The 20,676-nt window shown below is 35.4% G+C and overlaps 1 protein-coding gene across 2 annotated transcripts; it reads left to right on the forward strand.

Annotated features, from left to right (window-relative positions):
• The first annotated feature begins 1,289 nt into the window (after positions 1–1,289).
• On the forward strand, positions 1,290–20,569 carry zgc:152774 (uncharacterized protein LOC553526 homolog). 2 transcript variants are annotated; one of them, XM_048187932.1, is made up of 17 exons: positions 1,290–1,450; positions 1,543–1,615; positions 2,671–2,803; positions 2,906–3,126; positions 5,216–5,363; positions 8,134–8,290; positions 9,088–9,216; positions 9,430–9,549; positions 9,737–9,840; positions 11,334–11,513; positions 13,013–13,132; positions 13,806–13,883; positions 14,043–14,082; positions 15,555–15,721; positions 16,432–17,047; positions 19,056–19,321; positions 19,724–20,569. In XM_048187932.1, the coding sequence occupies exons 1-17, from the start codon at positions 1,409–1,411 to the stop codon at positions 19,875–19,877; spliced, it is 2,748 nt and encodes a 915-aa protein (XP_048043889.1). In that variant the 5' UTR covers positions 1,290–1,408; the 3' UTR covers positions 19,878–20,569. The 2 variants fall into 2 exon arrangements, with proteins under 2 accessions (XP_048043889.1, XP_048043890.1); XM_048187933.1 differs by lacking the exons at positions 1,290–1,450; positions 1,543–1,615 and adding an exon at positions 1,719–1,852.
• Positions 20,570–20,676: the final 107 nt, after the last annotated feature.

The following is a 20,676-nucleotide window of genomic DNA, read 5'->3' on the forward strand; positions in this document are numbered from 1 at the left end:
ATATATATATATACACACACACATACATACACATACAGTCAACCCAAAAATAATTTTTGATATATTTTTACTAGTGGGTGCAGGACACTATAGTTTACCTATGTAAGTGAGGATAGCAAAATAAAGTAAACTGTGACATATTATACCAGTAAACTAACAGTAAAATTGATAAAAATTCAGAACCAAAAATTATTCAGACACTTTGACCTGACCATGTTTTGCTTGAGTGTTATCTGACATATTAATATAAGTTTATTTTTTTCGGACAGTTTAACTCTGAGTTTAATATTTTAAACTATAGTGAATAAACTGTATTAATGAATGAAATTTTCAAATATATATATATATATATATATATATATATATATATATATATATATATATATATATATATATATATATATATATATATATATATATATATATACACATACACACATATATTTACAAACTTTTATAGTAGATGCGATTAATCACGATTAATCGATTTGACAGCATTATTATTAAAATGGGTTATACTTTATTATACTTTATTTTAAGATGTCCGTGTACAGTGTAATTACACATTTAATACTGAGTAATAATAATTAGCTGCATGTACTTACTATAGGCTTAGGTGTAGGATTAGGGTTTTGTTTAGGGTTAGTTGCATGTAATTATGTATAATTTATAGTTATTACTACAGTATCTACATGTAACATATGTAACAAGGAAACTGTAAAATAAAGTGTTACCTTAAAATGTATTTCATACATCTATAATATTAATACTAATAAAATATGGTAACACCTTATTTTAAGGTGACATAGTTACACATTACTACATGTACTTACTATATTAATAACATGATAATAACAAGTAACTAAACCTTAAACCAAACCCTAACCATAACTAAAATATAATAGATAATTAATATTACTCAGTACTTATTTGAGTAAGTACAATATAACTATGTCACTTTAAAATAAAGTGTAACCTAAATTAGATTGATAGATATCTGAAATAATAATTTATAATAAATCATGATAAATAAAGCATTTAAATAAATACATATTTTATTTTTGTGATAACCATGTTTTATCAGATTACCCAATGATGTAAGAAATATATATATATATCATATTAAAATATAATTCCAAAACATTAATAATTATATGATTAAAAATGTGAATATCTATTATGATCTTGTTAACATAGAGGAAACATCAGCTCTTAAAAGAAAAACCCCCTTTGTAGATGAAGCAGTGCTCTGTGCAGCTCTGAATGGGAGTGTCACCTCACACACACACACACACACACACACACACACACACAGACAGAGAGACGCTGAATGAGGAAGCGCTCGAGCTGCACGGATGAAGAATGAACCATCTGCATCTCTTCTCATCTGACGTGTGTTTTCACCCTCATGATGGCGAGACTGAGCGAACACGGGATCCGGCTGAGCTCTGTGTGTACTCTTTCTTATCTTCTCTAAAAGTCTTTTCTCACGCACTACCATGTACTTAACGATTGTTATATTGCGTAATGTTGTTTTTATAGATGAGCCCGTCGTACCTGGAGAGCAACTCCACCAGTCACACATGGCCCTTCAGTGCGGTCGCTGAACTCATCGGTGAGCAAAACACAAATGCATTTACGTGTTCGAAGGAAAAACTCCGTTTTGCTAAGGAGCCAGTGATACTTTCGGTTTAAACTTCCGCCAAATCTCATTGACAATAAACGCGCACAACACTGGATAGACCTTTTCGCACCTGTTGCAGCTCGCATGATGGAGTCTACAATCAAAGAAAGATGCTTTAATCGTCTCTTTAATGGCGTGATGTTAGAACCACATCATGCATTTTGCGCGGTAATGTTACGTTTTGGATTGTAGTATCAAATGTACACGGGTTGCGTAGCATCTGGACACTTAAACATGTCTGGATGTCATTGCATTTGATGCCAAAATCATTTCTGTTGCTGTAAAGCAAAAGTAAGATCTCGGGCTCGTGTCTCAGCGAATGCATCAACTTATACGTAATCCTGTAAGCCCGTTTGTATAAATGCATCTAATGCATTAAGATATTAAAGCAAGTTGCATTAATGTAAATAGAGATGCACGAGCACTCTTTACAAACACAGCAGAAGTTTGTTGGGTTTGCTGAAACAATAGATGTAGTGTAGTCACTCTGTGTTGTGAAATGTAAGTGAGACACGTTAATGACAGTTAATGTGATGAACTACACCTGTGGTTTCTCTGCTACGATAGATAGATGGTTTATGGTAAAGGCTGATGGAAATATGTGACACTTTCAGGATCAGATCTCAGTACTGTTAGAGACAGGAAACTGGCGTTCACAACATGGAGATGATGGTGGAAACATTTCTAAATGTGCTTGTCTTTGATCACTTAATAATCAAGATATGAGGTTTAACTAAATCCGTCTGAATACGTGTGCAGTTTCTTGTCTACATCCTGTCAAACGGCTTGCGTGTCTGGTTTTGGCTTGTAGACTTTAAGTTAAATTTAGAGTTCTGCAATTTTGCAACTGCTTGCAGTTTAAGAGAAAAAAAGGAAAGTGATTTTTATGTCAAATTGCACTGCGAAAGAAAAAAGTAAAGCAAACGTTGTGCATGTCAGTATACATTTTTCTCAAATGATTTGAATAATCCAAATTCTCGTTGTAGATAATGCATCTGACCCGGGCGTCACAGCCAAGAACATCTGGATAGATGTCGTGACGCTCAGAGAACAGCTGTGCCTCAGTTTTATGGACAATGGTAGCGGCATGACGCCCAACAAACTGCACAAAATGCTCAGGTGCGTGAAAACAGCCACACCAGTGACGCCTCGAATCATGCATCTTGTTCAGCAGTTCATTTTTTAAGGGTGGTGAAGGTGAATCTTTCTTTCTCTTTTCAGTTTTGGGTTCACAGAGAAAGGCTCTGGTAAAAGCAGCCATCAGCCCATCGGCGTGTACGGAAATGGATTTAAATCGGGCTCGATGCGTCTGGGCCGCGATGCTCTGATCTTCACCAAGAACGGCGGCTGTCAGAGCGTGGGCATGCTGTCCCAGAGCTTCTTACAGGCTATTAAAGCTCAGGCTGTGATCGTACCCATCGCCCCGTTCAACCAACAGACCAATATCCTTCTGTTCAGCACAAATACTCATTTATGTAGGCCTAATTCAGAATGGATCTCCCAGCACAAGATTCAACCAATTAAAGGGTTAGTTCACCCAAAAATGAAAATTCTGTCATTAATTACTCGCCCTCGTGTCGTTCAGCATCCGTAAGACCTCCGTTCATCTTCAGAACACAAATTAAGATGTTTTTGATGAAGTCTGAGAGGTTTGTGTCTCTCCATAGAGATCCAACGCAGCTACCACTCCAAGATCCAGAAAGGTAGGAATGACGTCATTAAAGTACTCCAGTGGCTTAAACTCAATTTTAGGAAGTGACGGGAGTGTTTTGTTTGCGCTAAAAAACATAATTTATCACTTTACTTACAAATATATTAGGGGTGTGATGAGATCTCGTGTCACGAGATCTCGCGAGACTAAAATGCGACGAGATTTCTGTTCGAGGCGAAAAGTTTACATTTCTACGTTTACATTACGCCTCCACTGTCCTTTTGCTTTGTATTTAAATAAAAAACATTTAATTCAGTTGGATAACGGTCGCAGCCGCTCCATATTTACAGAGATACGCGCGATCGCTGAAAGTGAAAGTAAACGCGAGCGCGCGTTCAAACGCGCTTTCAGTACCCCGCATTTTGAAAGCGGCTCCCTGATGCATGCAAATATCTCTCAATATGACAGCTATTTTAGGCTGGGCAAAGAAAAATTTGGTCTTATTTGCACTTTGAATATTGAGAGTGCGATTATGGTTGCACTTATTGTAAAGTGTTACCATAAAAATGAACAACAGTTTTCTCTTAATCTTATTAAGCACAAACAATAAGGTTTCATTTGTTAACATTAGTTAATGCACTGTGAACTATCATGAACTATTTTTTATTAACTAACAAACAAAGATGAATAAATACTGTAGCACATTTATTGCTCATTGTTAGTTGATGTTGGTTAATTCATGTTAATAAATGAGACCTTATTGTAAAGTGTTACCATTTTTATTTATACTGTTTTATTTCTATAATCAGTTTGTGGAAAGGAGTTCAGTTAGGAGGTCAAAAGTTGTAGAAGCTCATAAATCATGTACAGTAAGGTCTGAAGAGGCTGAAATCATACAGAAGAGAAGTCAGTCAGTTGAGTTAGTGGCAAAACCTTTTACAGTACTTGAGTATTGTTGTCTTTTACTGCATATGATAATTCAGTCTCAGAAAGTAGAACTGAAATGACTTTCATTACAAGATGATTAGTTAAAACATTTCAAATACACCTGCAGAATATTTTTTCTAGTCATGTATTTTGCCACTGAGGATTTCTTAAAAATAGTGTGAAAAAATCGTCTCGTCTCGTGAACTCAATCTCGAGTCTCGTCTCGTCTCGTGAGATACCCGTCTCGTCACACCCCTAAAATATATTGATCTGCAGTGCACGCTCACAAGAGCTTCAAGACGCATGCGTGTCATGTTCAGACTCACGCATCAACTCAATGCGCATGCACGAGTGTTCACGAGAGCTTCAAGATGCACGCGTGTTGTGTTCAGACTCACACGTCAGCTCAACGCACATGCACGAGTGTTCAGGAGAGCATCACAATGATAATAATATTTTGTCAGTTAGTCAATAATATCAGTTTGTCAATAATACAATGTCAGTTCTCACATGAACACACCGTGGATAATATTATTTTGTAAATAAAGTGGTAAATTATGTTTGCGTCACTTCATAAAATTGAGTTTAAGCCACTGGAGTACTTTAATGATGTTTTTACGTCCTTTCTGGACCTTGGAGTGGAAGTTGTGTCGGATCTCTATGGAGAGAGACAAACCTCTCAGACTTCATCAAAAAGATCTTAATTTGTGCTCTGAAGATGAGCAAAGGTCTCCTGGAACGACATGAGGGTGAGTAATAAATGACATAATTTTTGGGTGAGCAAACCCTTTAAATATATTTTTCTGTTTGCAATTCTAAAAAAAAAAAAAAAAAGATGCATGGATTTGTTTTGGATGCATGTGTGCTGTTTGTACTCTATTCTTACAGACTGTAAACAGATGTTCATCTCCATCCTCAGTAGCACCAAGCATCACCCTTAACTCCCTTCTCACAGACGCTGGTGGTAACCGAGGATTCGGAGGCGAGTCTGAGAGCCATCCTGAAATATTCTCTCTTCCAGAGCGAGTCTGAGTTACAAGAGCAGCTGGACTCCATACAGGGCAAGAAAGGAACCAAGATACTCATCTGGAACATCCGCAGGTCTGTGGCACAGTTTTTACATGTTAGTCTTCTAACTAGTTGCAAGGAAGCGGTCATTCGTAGTGATAAAGATGAAGATGTTACAGAGCAAATGCAGACAGAAGAACCATTATGTTCAGTCTCATCGTTAATTTGCATGTGATTTGAATGTTGCGCACAGGCGAGTGCACTGACTCTGTCGGAACAACACACTCCTGATTTGTGTTTGTTTTGAATATAACCCTGAACTGCTTAGTTTAACAAAGATATTTTAATCACCCAAAAGCATACAATTCTCTCAACTCTAGCAAACAGCATATTTAAGCAATCAGAAACGCAACTGCCCATTGCATAATCATATTTTTGTGTTGATTTTTATTTTATTGATGCAAATTTACTAGCTTTTATCTTTTATAGTTTTTCACTGTATTTACTGATTGCCGTTGTTTGGTTTGAAGGTGTTAGATGTTTCATTTAGCAGATGCTTTAAACCAAAACTACTTACAAAAGAGGAACAAAAGTCATTTGCCGAAGAGCCAACAATATTCTTAGTATACAATGCAAGGTTTAGTTGATAACTAGATTAGAAAGCAAGCTAGAGAAGAGGAGACATGCACAGAAGACTAGTACCAATGTTTATTAGACCCCTTCCTTGCTAGATTAAATGCAATATTCAAGCATGATTTATCGAATTCTGGTAAATTTAGAAAGAGCTGAATCTGATTGGTTGACGAACGTTCTTAAGGTGTGCAATTATTTTCAGGGAAAAGCACGGCTAAAGTAGTTCCGGCAAATCTTGACCGCATTACAGTTCCATATCACTTCGCCAAATGATTTCAGTTATTTTAAAGATCCTTACAGACTAAGTACTCGAAAACCATACTTGAGTAAAAGTATAGATATCGTACCAGAAAATGACTTTGGTAGAAGTCAAAGTCACTGTTTAGAATGTTACTTGAGTAAAAGTTTTAAAGTATGTGATATTTTTTGTACTTGAAAAGTTTTTTTTTTTTTTATATTAAATGTACTTAAGTATTGAAAGTAAAAGTACAAGTAAATGTAAAATACAAAATTTTTATATACAGTTTGAGCAGCATGATTATGTTCATTTATAACCCTTTCTTACATTTTGTTTCTTTGAATTAAAAAATGGCTAAATGTTTATTGTAATTTTTAAATATAAAAATACTAATATATTGATTATACATTGATCGTTCATGTTAATTCATAGTGCATTATAACTAATGTAAGAGACAACATTAAAATGGAAAAATGGAAATGTCGAAATTAACAATGTACAATACTTTTTAATTTACAAATGGACTCTTATTGTAAAGTGTTACCATTTCATAACAGTCATGCTTAAAAATGACCATCTTTACACACAAAGGCATAGCATGGGTCTATTATATGCATACTTTCACACATTATTTGCCTCTATTTTAGAAAACTTGACGATTATCTAATGAAAATATGTGTTACAGTACCGATAAAAAAGAACTGAAATCGAATACATTTCGATTTGTTATGTTTCTGTCGCTGCATGATGAGAATACAGTTTAAATATGTAACTTCGCTGGATAACGAATGCATAACAGTGAACAAATGGACATAAACTAATGCAAATGAATGGTAAAAATCGTGACATTAAACAGTTGGTGTTTTTGTCACATTGTTTTAACCGCTTAAGGTACTACTAATGTTAGCATCCTCTCGGCCTCGACGGCAAACATACTACTGTTCTCCACTAATGCAGCATCTAGTCAACAAACTAATTACTTTATAATGATATGAAAACATGTACTGTAGTGTATACTGTATAACATACCGTTTTGTTGTCCGTTTTAAATCCGTTTTTTAAGTGTCCCGCTCTGTGCAGCGCAGCCACACGTCACGTGTCAAAACAAACTTATACGAGGCATCGTGATAGTTATTATTTCACCTCTAGAGGTCGCTCTCGTAATGTCTCGTAATGACAGCGCACTCTTCTCAGCCGCTCCAGCAACGGACGCAACCCGGAAAATGAAATCAACCGCGGTTGTGCGAGCACTTGTTTGCACATGCTTGCTGGTAGTCTGTGTTCTTCCGACTTATTTTGTAGTAAGTAACGAAAATGCTTTGGGAAAATGTATCGGAGTAAAAGTATACATTTTATTTAGGAGATGTAGTGGAGTAAAAGTAAAAGTTGAAAGAAATATAAAAACTCAAGTAAAGTACAGATTCTCCCAAAAAATACTTAAGTACTGTAACGAAGTATTATTACTTCGTTACATTACACCACTGACTACAACAACAACAAAAAAAAACCCCACAAGGACACCGACCAAGCAAATTAATATAGTAAACAATAGGGTAAAAACAACAAATTAGTTCCATGTTTTTTGCCACAAAATAACACTTTATTATGTATGGAAAGCACATACTCTCTTTCACACTCTCGCACAGAAACGTGTCATCAGTGCTGCTCTGACCATTTGATCAGTAAAATAGTTTATCAGTTTAAAATCTACATGACATTTCTCACTAGCGAGGTAATGCGCTGTTCTTGAAGCAGATAAACTTACAGTTTCTATTAGTAGAGACTCTGCTGCCGAACACTGTCGAGAGACACAGGTAATTCACACACACACACTCTCTCTCTAAAACCTGCATTAATAACCACATTAGTCTGGTATAAATATCTCAAGCCTCTGTTTCTTCCTCTAAAATGACATTTTGAAATTAGCAACGAAGGAGTGCGATGATGGAAGTGTTAATCTGGAAATCTAATCTTTATCATTTTATCTGACAGAAATAAAGACGGAAAGCCAGAGTTTGACTTTGACACCGATGTGGAGGACATCCGTCTGCCGGAGATCCGGTCGGAGGAGACGCAGGGAAAATGGAGGAGAGATTACAGGCAGCGCAGAGAAAGTAACAGCGTTCCTGAGATGGAGTTTTCTCTCAGAGTGAGTGAGAGAGCGAGAAACTTCCTGATATTTATGGCCTGTGGTTGTTGTACAGTGTGAATGCAAATGTGTGTGTGTAAATTTTAGGTGGAGCTGAGAGAATGTTTATACAGTGTCACAGTGTGAACTTTGAGACTCTAAAGTAACTTTGTGGTGCAGAAATGTGAAACAGTGAAACAGCCAGAGCTACAGTCTTCAAATCATAGACTATTATTATTAGTTACTTTTTTTATCTGAGGTACAAAATATTTTCCACAAATGTAAACACTGTCTTCACATGCGAAATGAGCTTGCAGTCCTTTTCTTCTTATAGAGCGCTTCAGTGATTATGTATTTTTGTAGGCTGACCCATAAGTTGGCATCACCCTGGTTCCCTCGGCAAAAACCCAATAGGATTTTTTCATTGGCGGTCCGGATGCAAACATGCCGGGGTCCGGATGCGGATCGCGGTGCACCATTTGAATGTCGTGGTTTAGTGTAAAACACGTAGTAGCATATAATTCATTTGGGATTTTTTGGTTGGGGGAATCACAATGCAGGTTCAACATCATGATGTCTGTCAGCCATCGGCGATGGACGATGGCATTGTCATCCGGCCCAACCCTATTCAAAACGAGTCGTTTTTGCAGCTTGGTTTCTATAAATGCTTTTTTTTTTTTTGGACCAGTGAGGAACTTTTGAATACGTTTTATCTCAAAAGATCAAGGACAGTTTGATATGAGCCCTATAAAAGATCAATGCAGATGAGATTTAAACAAACATTAACACAAATATATTTCCTCTCTCTGTCGCTGCAGGCTTATCTCAGTATACTTTACCTGAAGCCCAGGATTCAGATCATTTTGAGACAGAAGAAAGTTCAGACTAAGCTGGTTGCCAAGAGTCTGTCCATGATTGAGAACGACGTCTATAAACCCCAATTCATTGTATCCTTACACTTCCCTCAAAACCTGAAGTTAAAGTTCCCTTAAAACCTGTTTCTGTGTTTTACATCCAAAGCAGGTTATGAAAATCAACTGAAAATGGAAATACCGTTGGGAATGTTGTTTTAGTTTGGATTTATTTGTTATGTCTTTTCCCATCGTTCCCCAGTCCAGCTCATTTGGACATTAAAGTTTTCTTTAAATGCTACCGCTCAGAACGAGAGAGTGAAAATAACTTTTGGATTCAACCGTAAAAACAAGGAGCACTATGGAATTATGATGTACCATAAAAACAGACTGATAAAGGCCCATGAGAAAGTTGGCTGCCAAATCAAGGTACTGGAATTATTAATCTGCACAAAAAACTTGTACATTTAAATTTTATTATTATCCATTCCTCAGGATTACACAGATATTGTACAAAAACCAGTACAGAAAACCTTCAACACATTTTTAAAACATTAACTTGCCATTTGGTGGAAGTATCACTGTGACTCACCACTTCCTGTCTCTCTCCTTTAAGTCATCAGGTCAAAGGTCAGGGGTCGGGGTCATCGGAGTGATAGAGTGTAACTTCCTCAAGCCTGCTCATAACAAGCAGGATTTTGAATACACCAAAGAGTACAGGTGCATTTCAGCAGCTTTCCACAAACTTTCACACGCGACACTACACCAGCACCGGCCGGCTCGGAATGCTCCTGATTTGAATGCCGGACTGACATTCTCATATGATTCAAATCTGCTGCTTCAGAGAGATTATTTTATTCCACAGCTGAAATTCCAAAACTGATCAAAAACAATGGGTTTAAGTACAGAGTTAACAATATAAGTCAATGAAATGTCTGTACATTCTTGCTTTATTTATTTATTTATTTTTAATAAAAAGTAGAATTTTATTTAATTTCATATAAAATATTTATAATATATATGCAACAGGTATGTTGTGATGAACTTTAAAATATTAAAATTAAAATATAAAAATAAAAAATTAATATATATATTTATTTTAAAATATTTTAATTGTTTATATATAGCCTATATATATATATATATATATATATATATATATATATATATATATATATATATATATATATGCAACAAATATGTTGTGCTAATCTTTAAAATATAAAAATAAAAAACAATAAAAATATTTAAAAAATAATATATTTCATATAAAATATTTATAATATAAAAATAAAAAATTAATATACATTTCATATAAAATATTTTAATTGTGTATATATACATATATATATATATATATATATATATATATATATATATATATATATATATATATATATATATATGCAACAAATATGTTGAGATCATCTTTAAAATATAAAAAATAAAATACAGTAAAAATATTTTAAAAATAATATATATTTCATATAAAATATTTAGAATATATATGCAACATATGGTTTGATCAACTTTAAATTATTAAAAGTAAAATATAAAAATAATGTATATTTAATATAAAATATTTTTAAATGTGTGTGTGTGTATATATATATATATATATATATATATATATATATATATATATATATGCAACCGATATATTCTGATCAACTTTTAATGTTTAACGTTATATTAAAAATAAAATGAAAATATTTTAAAAATATTTAAAATGTATATTATAATTTCAGTTAAAATATTTTTAATTGTATATATATATATATATATATATATATATATATATATATATATATATATATATATATATATATATATATATATATATATATACTAGGTCTGTCAAATCGATTAATTGTGATTAATCGCATCTAACATAAAAGTTTATAAATATATAATATATATGTGTGTGTGTGGGTGCGTGTATATATATATATATATATATATATATATATATATATATATATATATATATATATATATATATATTTATATATATATACACACACACACACACATACACACACGTATACATATATACTAAAACTTATGTTAGATGCGATTAATCGATTTGACAGCACTTATAGTACATACATTTATATTTAATGTTTACATATATTCAATACATGTATTTAATTGCATTTTGGTATTAATCATTTTCATTTTTAACTGCGCTTTTCCCCCTGCTTTTCTCATAGACTTACACTAGCTGCTCTTGGTCTCAAACTGAATGACTACTGGCGTGAAAAGAAGGAAAAGAAAGCCAAAGAGAGAGAGTTTCAAGCCTTAGAGAGAAAAAGCAAAGAAGGCGATACTGAGGAAACAGAGGAAGAGGATGATGAAGAGGAAGAGGAGGAGGAGGAGGAGGAAGAAGAAGTGTATGATTTTTTTTCCTCCAAAACTTTTCACACTACAGTTTTCTCACACCTGCTTTGCTCTGCTGAAAGTTCAGCCATCTGTCAGTCAGATGGCCGGAATAGCACCGGCCTCACTGAACCGTGGGTTTGTGGGTAAAAAATGAGAGATGGTGCAACTAAGCTTACTAAAAACTGACTATTTGTCTGTTAGACCACAAACCTTGCACATACATGCATCACAGAAAAAACTCACAGAAAAAAAGTGTGATGTCTTGTGATGGCAGAGGTCGAGTCAAGCTGTTAAATGCAGGTGGGCGGTGCTGAGAAATGTGAAACTGTTAATCACATGGCTAAAACAATAGCGTGGTTTATAGCAGCAGTACATCTGTGAAGTCTGAGAGTAAATCATGCAACAGCTAAAACAATTGGACACACATGATTGATCACACATTTGCGTTAAGGTTCCCATGATTGCTGTTTTGTTTTGTCAGCATTGCAATTTAGATGATTCTTGCAAAGACTTCAGGATACAGGAATAGTTTTCAAACACCATCAAAGGAAAAACAGGTTTCTTCAGCAAAACCCTCTGTGAATAGATTGCTGACGTATTTTTGTAGGCCAACCCAGACATTTGCATCACCCTGGTTCCCTTCCCTGCTGAAAAATCGAACATAAACCAGCATGAATTCCATGTTGGTCCAATCTGCTTAGAGCTGGTGCTGGACCAGCCCACCTGACAGGGAACGTTCTCAGAACGTTCTGGCAAGGTTCTCTCAAAGTTATGAACAAACATTCCAGTAACGTTAATAGAACGTTTGCTCAAGGTTATCTTTAATAATGTTCTTAGAACATTCTGCCAAGGTTCTCTCAAAGTTATGAACAGTAACGTTAGTAGAACGTTTGCTCAAAGTTATCTGGTCTTTAATAACGTTTGCACAAAAACGTTACTTATACATTGTTCATGGAGCGTTTTTCCTGAAATTTTCAGAACGTTCAGATAACATTACAAAGTAACATTCCCATAATATTTGCAAAATTATAAAATGTAATGTTTCCTGAATGTTCACATAACAAAGAACTTTTTTTTTTAAATGTTCAGAGAAAGTTTTTCAAAAATCCTTTTTCCAGTATTACTAATGCATTTTATGTCGATGATAAAAACATGAGAATATCTTAAGATTGTGTTCACCACAGGACTTATTTCAGCCATTTAACCAAAAACCATTCAAAAAACCAGGATGATGGAGCTGATTGTGCTAAAATGCAACTCGTTTTTGGTTTTTGGCCTATAAAAATATGTAATTCCTGCAGCTCTACCTGCCTTTGACAAGCAATAAATCAAAGCTGAACTAAAGGCTAGTGGCTTTTCTTAAAAGGGACAAGCCCCAACTTTCTGTTTCAACTGGAAATACATCAACATATGAACAAACCTGCTGCCGTCAAGCTCTTTCATGACTGAAATATCTCCACAGAACAAACTCTGAACAGCTGGTGTATTAATGGCTTTCTTCTATCATAAGGGATGTGACATGGATTCAGTGCGAGGAGTGTTTGAAATGGAGAGGAATCACCACTCACCTGTTCGCTGGAAGCGTTCCTGATCCGTTCAGATGCTGCATGCACCCGATCCCACGCTTACGGTGAGTCTGTGCCCATCTGATTCCGAACGGAACACTAGTATGCTACACATGCTTTATTTTCACTATGTTTACAATATGTTTGCAATAAGCAAATTCACTGTCCGTGCACAATAAGCATGAAGTACCCGTGCCGGATGATCCTGCATTCAACCAGAGCACACTGCGTGAATGAAATAGTGTATCCCACAATGCAATGCTGTCGACCTGACATGTGACAAATGAACTGGAAGTATTACTGAATATGCATTGCTTTTTATCTCTATCATGACTTAACTGATTAAACTGACAAAACTTTAAGGACATAACATTTGTTTCAGAGGTAACTGGACTTACCGAATTAACATGCAATGACATCATGTGATAACATAGCACATCTATGTTTAGCGTACTATTTTTTGAAACACAGTAAAGAAGTTCCCCAAGAAGTTCAAAAGAACAGCATTTATATGAAACAGAAATCTTTTTCAACATTATAAATGTCTTTACTGTCACTTTTGATCAATTTGACGAATCCTTGCTGAATAAATATCAATTTCAATTAAAAAAAAAATAAAAATTCTTACAGACCCCAAACTTTTGAACAGTAGTGTATACAGCATAGTATGCCCTAAACCGCACAATAATATTATATTCCAAAGCGTGTCTTATTTATTCTTGGGTTTTTGTTGTTCAGGAGCTGTTTGCTACCGGAGGATACGGACGAGAATGCTGATGTCAGATCACCCAGCTATGAAAAAACATTCAAAAAACAGTTAAGACAGTATAAATATCTCTAAGCTTTACACTAATGGTGTGGTTCCACATCCACATCCTGAAATTGGAGTATGATTGAACACAATACTGTTAATGTGTGTGTGTGTGTGTGTGTGTGTGTGTGTGTTTAAACTGCTGTCTGTTTTCTTTTGCGCAGGGAAAATGCCTCAATCAAGAGAAGAGGAAGATCTATGGAGGTATTCACCTCTATTTCTGTTTCAGATGAGGAAGTACACATTTCTAAGGACAGGAACTTTGGTTTCTGACTTCTCACAAGTGTCAGGGTGTGATCACAGTCTCTGTGGGCTTGTTGACTCAGTGTGTGTGTTTGGTCTGTATAAATGTTTTCTGTAGGTTGTGTGTGGTCATCTTCTTTTGCATATGACAGACATGACAAATAATTTGTGTGAGCATGAATGTGAGAGCTTTGCCTATGCAAACAAACTGTGTGTGTGTCAGTATCAGGAAACTGCAGTACTTTGAAACTGTAGTTTGCCAAGCATCCCATAATTTATAGTTTATCTGCAGTCTGGCCAAATAATTAAATATATAAAATATATTATCTGTTTTTTTTTTTCAGATAGATAGATAGATAGATAGATAGATTAGTGCTGTCAAATTGATTAATTGCGATTAATCGCACCTAACATAAACGTTTGAAAATATAGGCTATATATATATATGTGTGTGTGTGTGTGTGTGTGTGTGTGAAGTATGTGTATATACAGTATATACACCGATCAGGCTTAATATTATGACCACTGACAGGTGAAGTGAATAACACTGATTATCTCTTCATCACCTGGTCTGATGAATCACGTGGATGGCCGAGTGTGTGTGTGTGTCGCTTACCTGGGAAACACATGGCACCAGGATGCACTATGGGAAGAAGGCAAGCCGGCGGAGGCAGTGTGATGCTTTGGCCAATGTTCTGCTGGGAAACCTTGGGTCCTGGCATCCATGTGGATGTTACTTTGACACGTACCACCTACCTAAGCATTGTTGCAGACCATGTACACCCTTTCATGGAAGCGGTATTCCCTGGTGGCTGTGGCCTCTTTCAGCAGGATAATGCTCCTGACACAAAGCAAAAATGGTTCAGGAATGGTTTGAGGAGCACAACAATGAGTTTGAGGTTTAGACTTGGCCTCTCAATCCAATCGAGCATCTGTGGGATATGCTGAACAAACAAGTCAGATCCAACTCACAACTTACAGGACTTAAAGGATCTGCTGCTAACATCTTGGTGTCAAATACCACAGCACACCTTCAGGGGTGCACAATATTAGGAAGGTGGTCATAATGTTATGCCTGATCTGAGTATATCTATCTATCTATCTATACACACACATATATATTTACTAACTGATGTTAGATGTGATTAATCGCGATTAATCGATTTGACAGCACTATAGAAATTATAGTGTTTATAATACATAATGCATCTATAAACCACCCTATTACTATATAAAAAAGAAGAGCTGCATTAATTAAGAAATAAGAAACTGTATTCTAGTAGTTGATTCTCACGGCTGCAGTTCTTTCTTTGTGGCCATACAGAGGCATTTATAGAAATGATCTACATTAATGTGAAACTCAACTTCTCATTTTGGTTTTGACACATTGCTCTCACTTCAGACTATATTAAGTGTGTGTGTGTGTGTTGTAGATGACTAAAAGCCCAGTGCAACTTCTCTGTAGAGGACTATCTGAACCTACATCAGTGAGCAAACAGGATGAGGTCACCGTTGTCATGACGACAGATACACAGGATACAGATGAGGATGGAGTCCAAGTCACTGCCACAGAAGAGGAAGAGTCATCACCCTCCCCGAGGTCTGATAGACAGATAGAGAACTCAGACATTTCCATGCACTCGTGGTGTTTGAGAATCTCTTTGACCGTCGCTCATCTTTAGGACGGAAGCTAGTACACAAACGCAGATGCAAATGCTCAGTCAATGCTTTAGATTTCATTTAACATACTTAACAAATGTTCTTGTATCAGTGGTGAGGAAAAAACGCAGTACTCAAGGGCATGACCCTCTGTGATTTAAATTAAATTAAGTTACATTTAATTTAATTAAAAATTAAGTTGAACTATATATAAAACTCTGAGAAGTGCATTTAAAAAATGTTCTTAAAATAATTAAATATATAAATACTTTAATATATATTATGTATAATTTTGCATTATTATTCAAGAGAAAAACTGTAAAAATGTTTAAAAAAATATAAAAATAAATAAAAGTTAAAAATATACCAGATTTAATGATGGTGGGTAGATAAAAGATAGTGATTAACTTATTAAATATAACTAAATACACTTTATAACTTATTAAAAAGTAAATATTTTGCAGATGATATTTTACACATATTTAAAATATTTTTTTTAATCTTTTTTACAGTATAAGTGGGTCTTTATACATGGAAATATAAAGCTTCTTTTATAATTTATTGGGTCCCAGAAAGGGAATCATCATATTTTGGCTTCCATGGCATCATGGCATCTTGGTTTATCTGACTTTTTACTAACTTTTTTTTTAGAAAAAGAAGGAAAGATGCATGTTCACACACTGAAAAGGGCAATAAATCCCCAAACCATGCTGGATCTCCAGACGTCCCATCTGAGGGAGAGACAGAAACAACAGACAAAACGCATGAAGTTTCAGAGACAAACACAGACACATCACCAGCGGTGGATGCAGCGGCTCAGGAGGACAGCATTGAGCCAGAGGCCGCTGTGCTCGAGGGCCCCGTAGAGCCCCAGACGTCTCAGGGGCCACAGATGGCCAAAGATCAGCCGAGGATCCCGCCTCACCCGCTCTCGCCACACACCTCCATGACCATGGCTCAGACGGTGGTCGTCACTCCTCTCAGCAGATCGGGATTTCAGCCCGTGTCTCCGTTACCGACAGACGGCTCAGACCGCACCGCTCTCGCTCAGAGACTCGCTCAGCTGGAGCGGGAAGCGAAGCGGTTAAAAAGAATCCTGGGCATCCGTGAGCCAGAGGTTGCCATGGTAACGGAGGCAGAAGGGGGCGGGCCTTCTGATGTCACCACGGTTGAGGAGCGACTTGCGCAAAATGGAAGTTCAGTGTCATGTGACCAAAATGCCGAAAGATTGAACCCAGTGTCAACAGAGGAACTTTCTGCTTGTCAGGTAAAATTAAAATGTGTTCAAGAGTTTAAAAGCAAGTCAGATTTATTTATATAGCGATTTTCACTGTTTCAAAACAGCTTTACAGAAAATCATGATGTTAATGTTTATGTCTTATTATCTTCATGCCTTGTTGCATTAACAGATTAGAGTTGGATGATAATATAGTTACATTTAGCAATCAAGCAGTTGAGATTTGCTATATAGTATATGGGTGATTATTACAAAATCTTAGTTTCAAACATGGAAAAGTTTTTAAACATGAAAAATGTAAAAATGTTTGCATCAACAAATTTCCTTTTTTAGACATTCAGAGCAAGGTCTTAAGTGTTTGTGAAATAAAATATATACTGAAAACGTTTTTTTTAACATATTTTTCCAAAACAAGTCCTTAAATATCTCATTACCGCAACAGTCTGAAAATGTCAATACCGTTAGGAAAGCTAATACATTTTCACATTTTTAAAAATTGATTATTAACAGTCATGCACAGTTACTTGAAACTCTGAAATAATATATATTTTTAAATTTACATTTTTATTTGATTTTGACTGATTTTTCTCATTACCACAACACCTGCCACCATTTACAACCAAATATTTGTATTATTTTATTGAAACCTGACATATTTTCAAAATGATGTGGCAAACCTTAAAGAACATATTGTATAGATTCTGCACATGCATTTAAAAGCAAACTACTATTTTTCCATTTTTTTTAAATAAACATTAAATTATCACCTGTTGCGGTAATGATACGTAAGTTACGGAAATGAAAAAAATATTAAGAATGAGGTATTAATACTAAAAATATTAAGAATGAGGTATTAATATTAAAAATAATAAGAAAAATAGAAAACTTTAATGTAGAAAATAAATTAGATTGTGCCAATATAATCGTCGATGCATGTTCAATAAGTTTGATTTTGCAGTGCTTCAAAAATATAGTCTTGATTAGGAATGAGAAGTTTTTATAAACCTTTTACCAGCCTAAACAAGTGTATGTATGCAGATGTATATATATCCAACTTTATAATAAAGAGCAGGGTGATAATGTAGCTACATTTTGCAACAAAATTAAGAATCAAGCAGTTGAGATTTGCTATATAGTATATATTGATTTACATGTATGTATGTGGATAAAGTTAACGGATTAGTTCATATCAGAATTAAAATTTCCTGATAATTTACTCACCCCCATGTCATCCAAGATGTTCATGTCTTTCTTTCTTCAATCAAAAAGAAATGAAGGTTTTTGAGGAAAACATTCCAGGATTTTCTCCATATAGTGGACTTCACTGGGGTTCAACGGGTTGAAGGTCCAAATGTCAGTTTCAGTGCAGCTTCAAAGAGCTCTACATGATCCCAGACGAGGAATAAGAGTCTAATCTAGAGAAACCATCTGTCATTTTCTAAAAAAATAAAAATTATATACTTTTTAACCACAAATGCTGGTCTTGCACTGCTCTGTGATGCGCCACGCATTACATAATCACGTTGCAAAGGTCACGCGTGACGTAGGTGGAAGTACAAAGCAAGTGTCTACTGCAAAGACTAACGGCCTTTACAAAAAAAAAGTAAAACAATGTTGGACGATTTTTAAGTTGGAGGAGAAAATGAGGTTTTCACCCTACCGTGGTACCTTTCCAACGTGATTACGTAATGCGTGGAGCATCTCAGAGCAGTGCAAGATGAGCATTTGTGGTTAAAAAGTATATCATTTTTATTTATTTTTTTTAGATGACCTGTCATTTTGCTAGATAAGACCCTTATTCCTCGTCTGGGATCATGTAGAGCTCTTTGAAGCTGCACTGAAACTGACATTTGGACCTTCAACACGTTGAACCCCAGTGAAGTCCACTATATGGAGAAAAATCCTGAAATGTTTTCCTCAAAAAACCTTAATTTGTTTTCGACTGAAGAAAGAAAGACATAAACATCTTGGATGACATGGGAGTGAATAAATTATCAGGAAATTTGAATTCTAAACCTTAAATACCTTCAATCTGTAGAAATCAGAAGAACAGGAAAGCGGGCCTCCTGCGCAGCAGAGCAGCTCATCCCCAATCCAGCAGGAGGCAGAAACGAGTCCTAGAGACGAGCTCTACTGGAGTAAGACAGTAGCCAAACTCCAGAGTGAGAACCAGGCGCTGTTAACTGATCTGACTGAGCTGAGAACAGAGAGAGACCAACTGCTGAACCGAGTGAGACAAACAGAGAGAGACACACAAGAGAGGAGAGACCAGAGCACCAACACACCCAACCACACTTACAACAGGTGTGTATGTCGGATTACAAAATAACTTTAAAACTTTTATTGTATTCAAAAAAATTTTCCTGACCATATATATATAAAATAAAATGCATCATGGTTTCCACAAAAATATAAAGCAGCACAACTGTTTTCAACATTGATAATAATCAGAAATGTTTCTTGAGTAAATCAGCATATTATTTCTGAAGGATCATGTGACACTGACTGGATTCAGCTTTGATCACAGGAATTATATTTTACTATATATTCACATAGAAAACAGCTATTTTAAATTGTTTTTACTGTATTTTTCCCATCAAATGAATGCAGCCTTGGTGAGCGTAAGAGACGTTAAACATTGACACTGACCCCAAACTGTGTATTTTTTATGTATATGAACATCTGTCTGTCGTTGCTCCCTGACAGCAGTGTGACGTTGGAGAGGCTGCGGTCCATCCGTCGGAATGTGGTTGCATTACTGTCCTCCATCCTACCAAACCTGGATATGCAGGGAATCAGCTACGACACGATTGATGTAGACAGCATCCTACATCAGATCATACAGGCCAACAACCTGTGATCCTTCAACCATGATTACAGACGGCTGCCTTATAACAGACAAGCATATGGGATCAGCGTATAACGTTCATCTGAAGCCAAACAGAAGGCAGAAGTTTGAAGGACAGATTTAAGGCGAGAGGTCACAGCAGCATTGGTGCATACAAAAACACAGCATTAAAAGTTCTTTTAAAAATAAGTTATATGGCAGGTTAAAGCTACATTTCACACACAAACACATTCATATAATTATTCTGAAAGCTGATGAATTTATATAGATGCTTTGCAACAATATGCACAGGTGTATGAGCCCTGATATTTAATGCATGACATTCATATAACTTGCTTTTTGCATGCAAGCTGTCTCTTTAGTGCAGCAAGTCAAAGTACTTTCACAATCATGTCACTAACGCTTGAGGTTTCACACACAATTTACTGCCTTTCGTTTCAGCTGCACTGCTCTTTCAACGCTCAAACGCATGCATCTGCATGCAACTTTTTGCCTGTACATATTTAAACCTGCTGTTCTTTAACAGCTTTTAATACAAACATTTGTTAGTATTATAATTTTCTATAAAAGTTTTTTTTAAATTTTGTAACCTGATGGTCTAATTTTGCAAACTGATAATAAACACCATGTTTTTTTTTTTTTTTTATTTGAACTTTCAGCTATGTCACTTTTGTTCATTAAATAATAAAAGTGTTTTTTTGTAAGAGGTTTCTTGGCACATTTCTTTCAATCATGACCAGTGTTGGGTGTAACGCATTACAAGTTACATAATCAGATTACTTTTTTCAAGTAACTAGTAAAGTAATGCATT

The sequence above is a fragment of the Megalobrama amblycephala genome, linkage group LG4 (assembly GCF_018812025.1).
Source record: "Megalobrama amblycephala isolate DHTTF-2021 linkage group LG4, ASM1881202v1, whole genome shotgun sequence".
NCBI classification, from domain to species: Eukaryota; Metazoa; Chordata; class Actinopteri; order Cypriniformes; family Xenocyprididae; genus Megalobrama; species Megalobrama amblycephala.

What these genes read in the sequence shown, in the direction of transcription:
- zgc:152774 (XM_048187932.1), top strand. Translation starts at nt 1,409, where the DNA reads ATGATGGCGAGACTGAGCGAACACGGGATCCGGCTGAGCTCT. An exon ending in TGCGGTCGCTGAACTCATCG is followed by an intron (nt 1,616 to 2,670) that starts GTGAGCAAAACA and finishes TTCTCGTTGTAG; the next exon opens with ATAATGCATCTGACCCGGGC. An exon ending in GAGTCATCACCCTCCCCGAG is followed by an intron (nt 15,722 to 16,431) that starts GTCTGATAGACA and finishes CTTTTTTTTTAG; the next exon opens with AAAAAGAAGGAAAGATGCAT.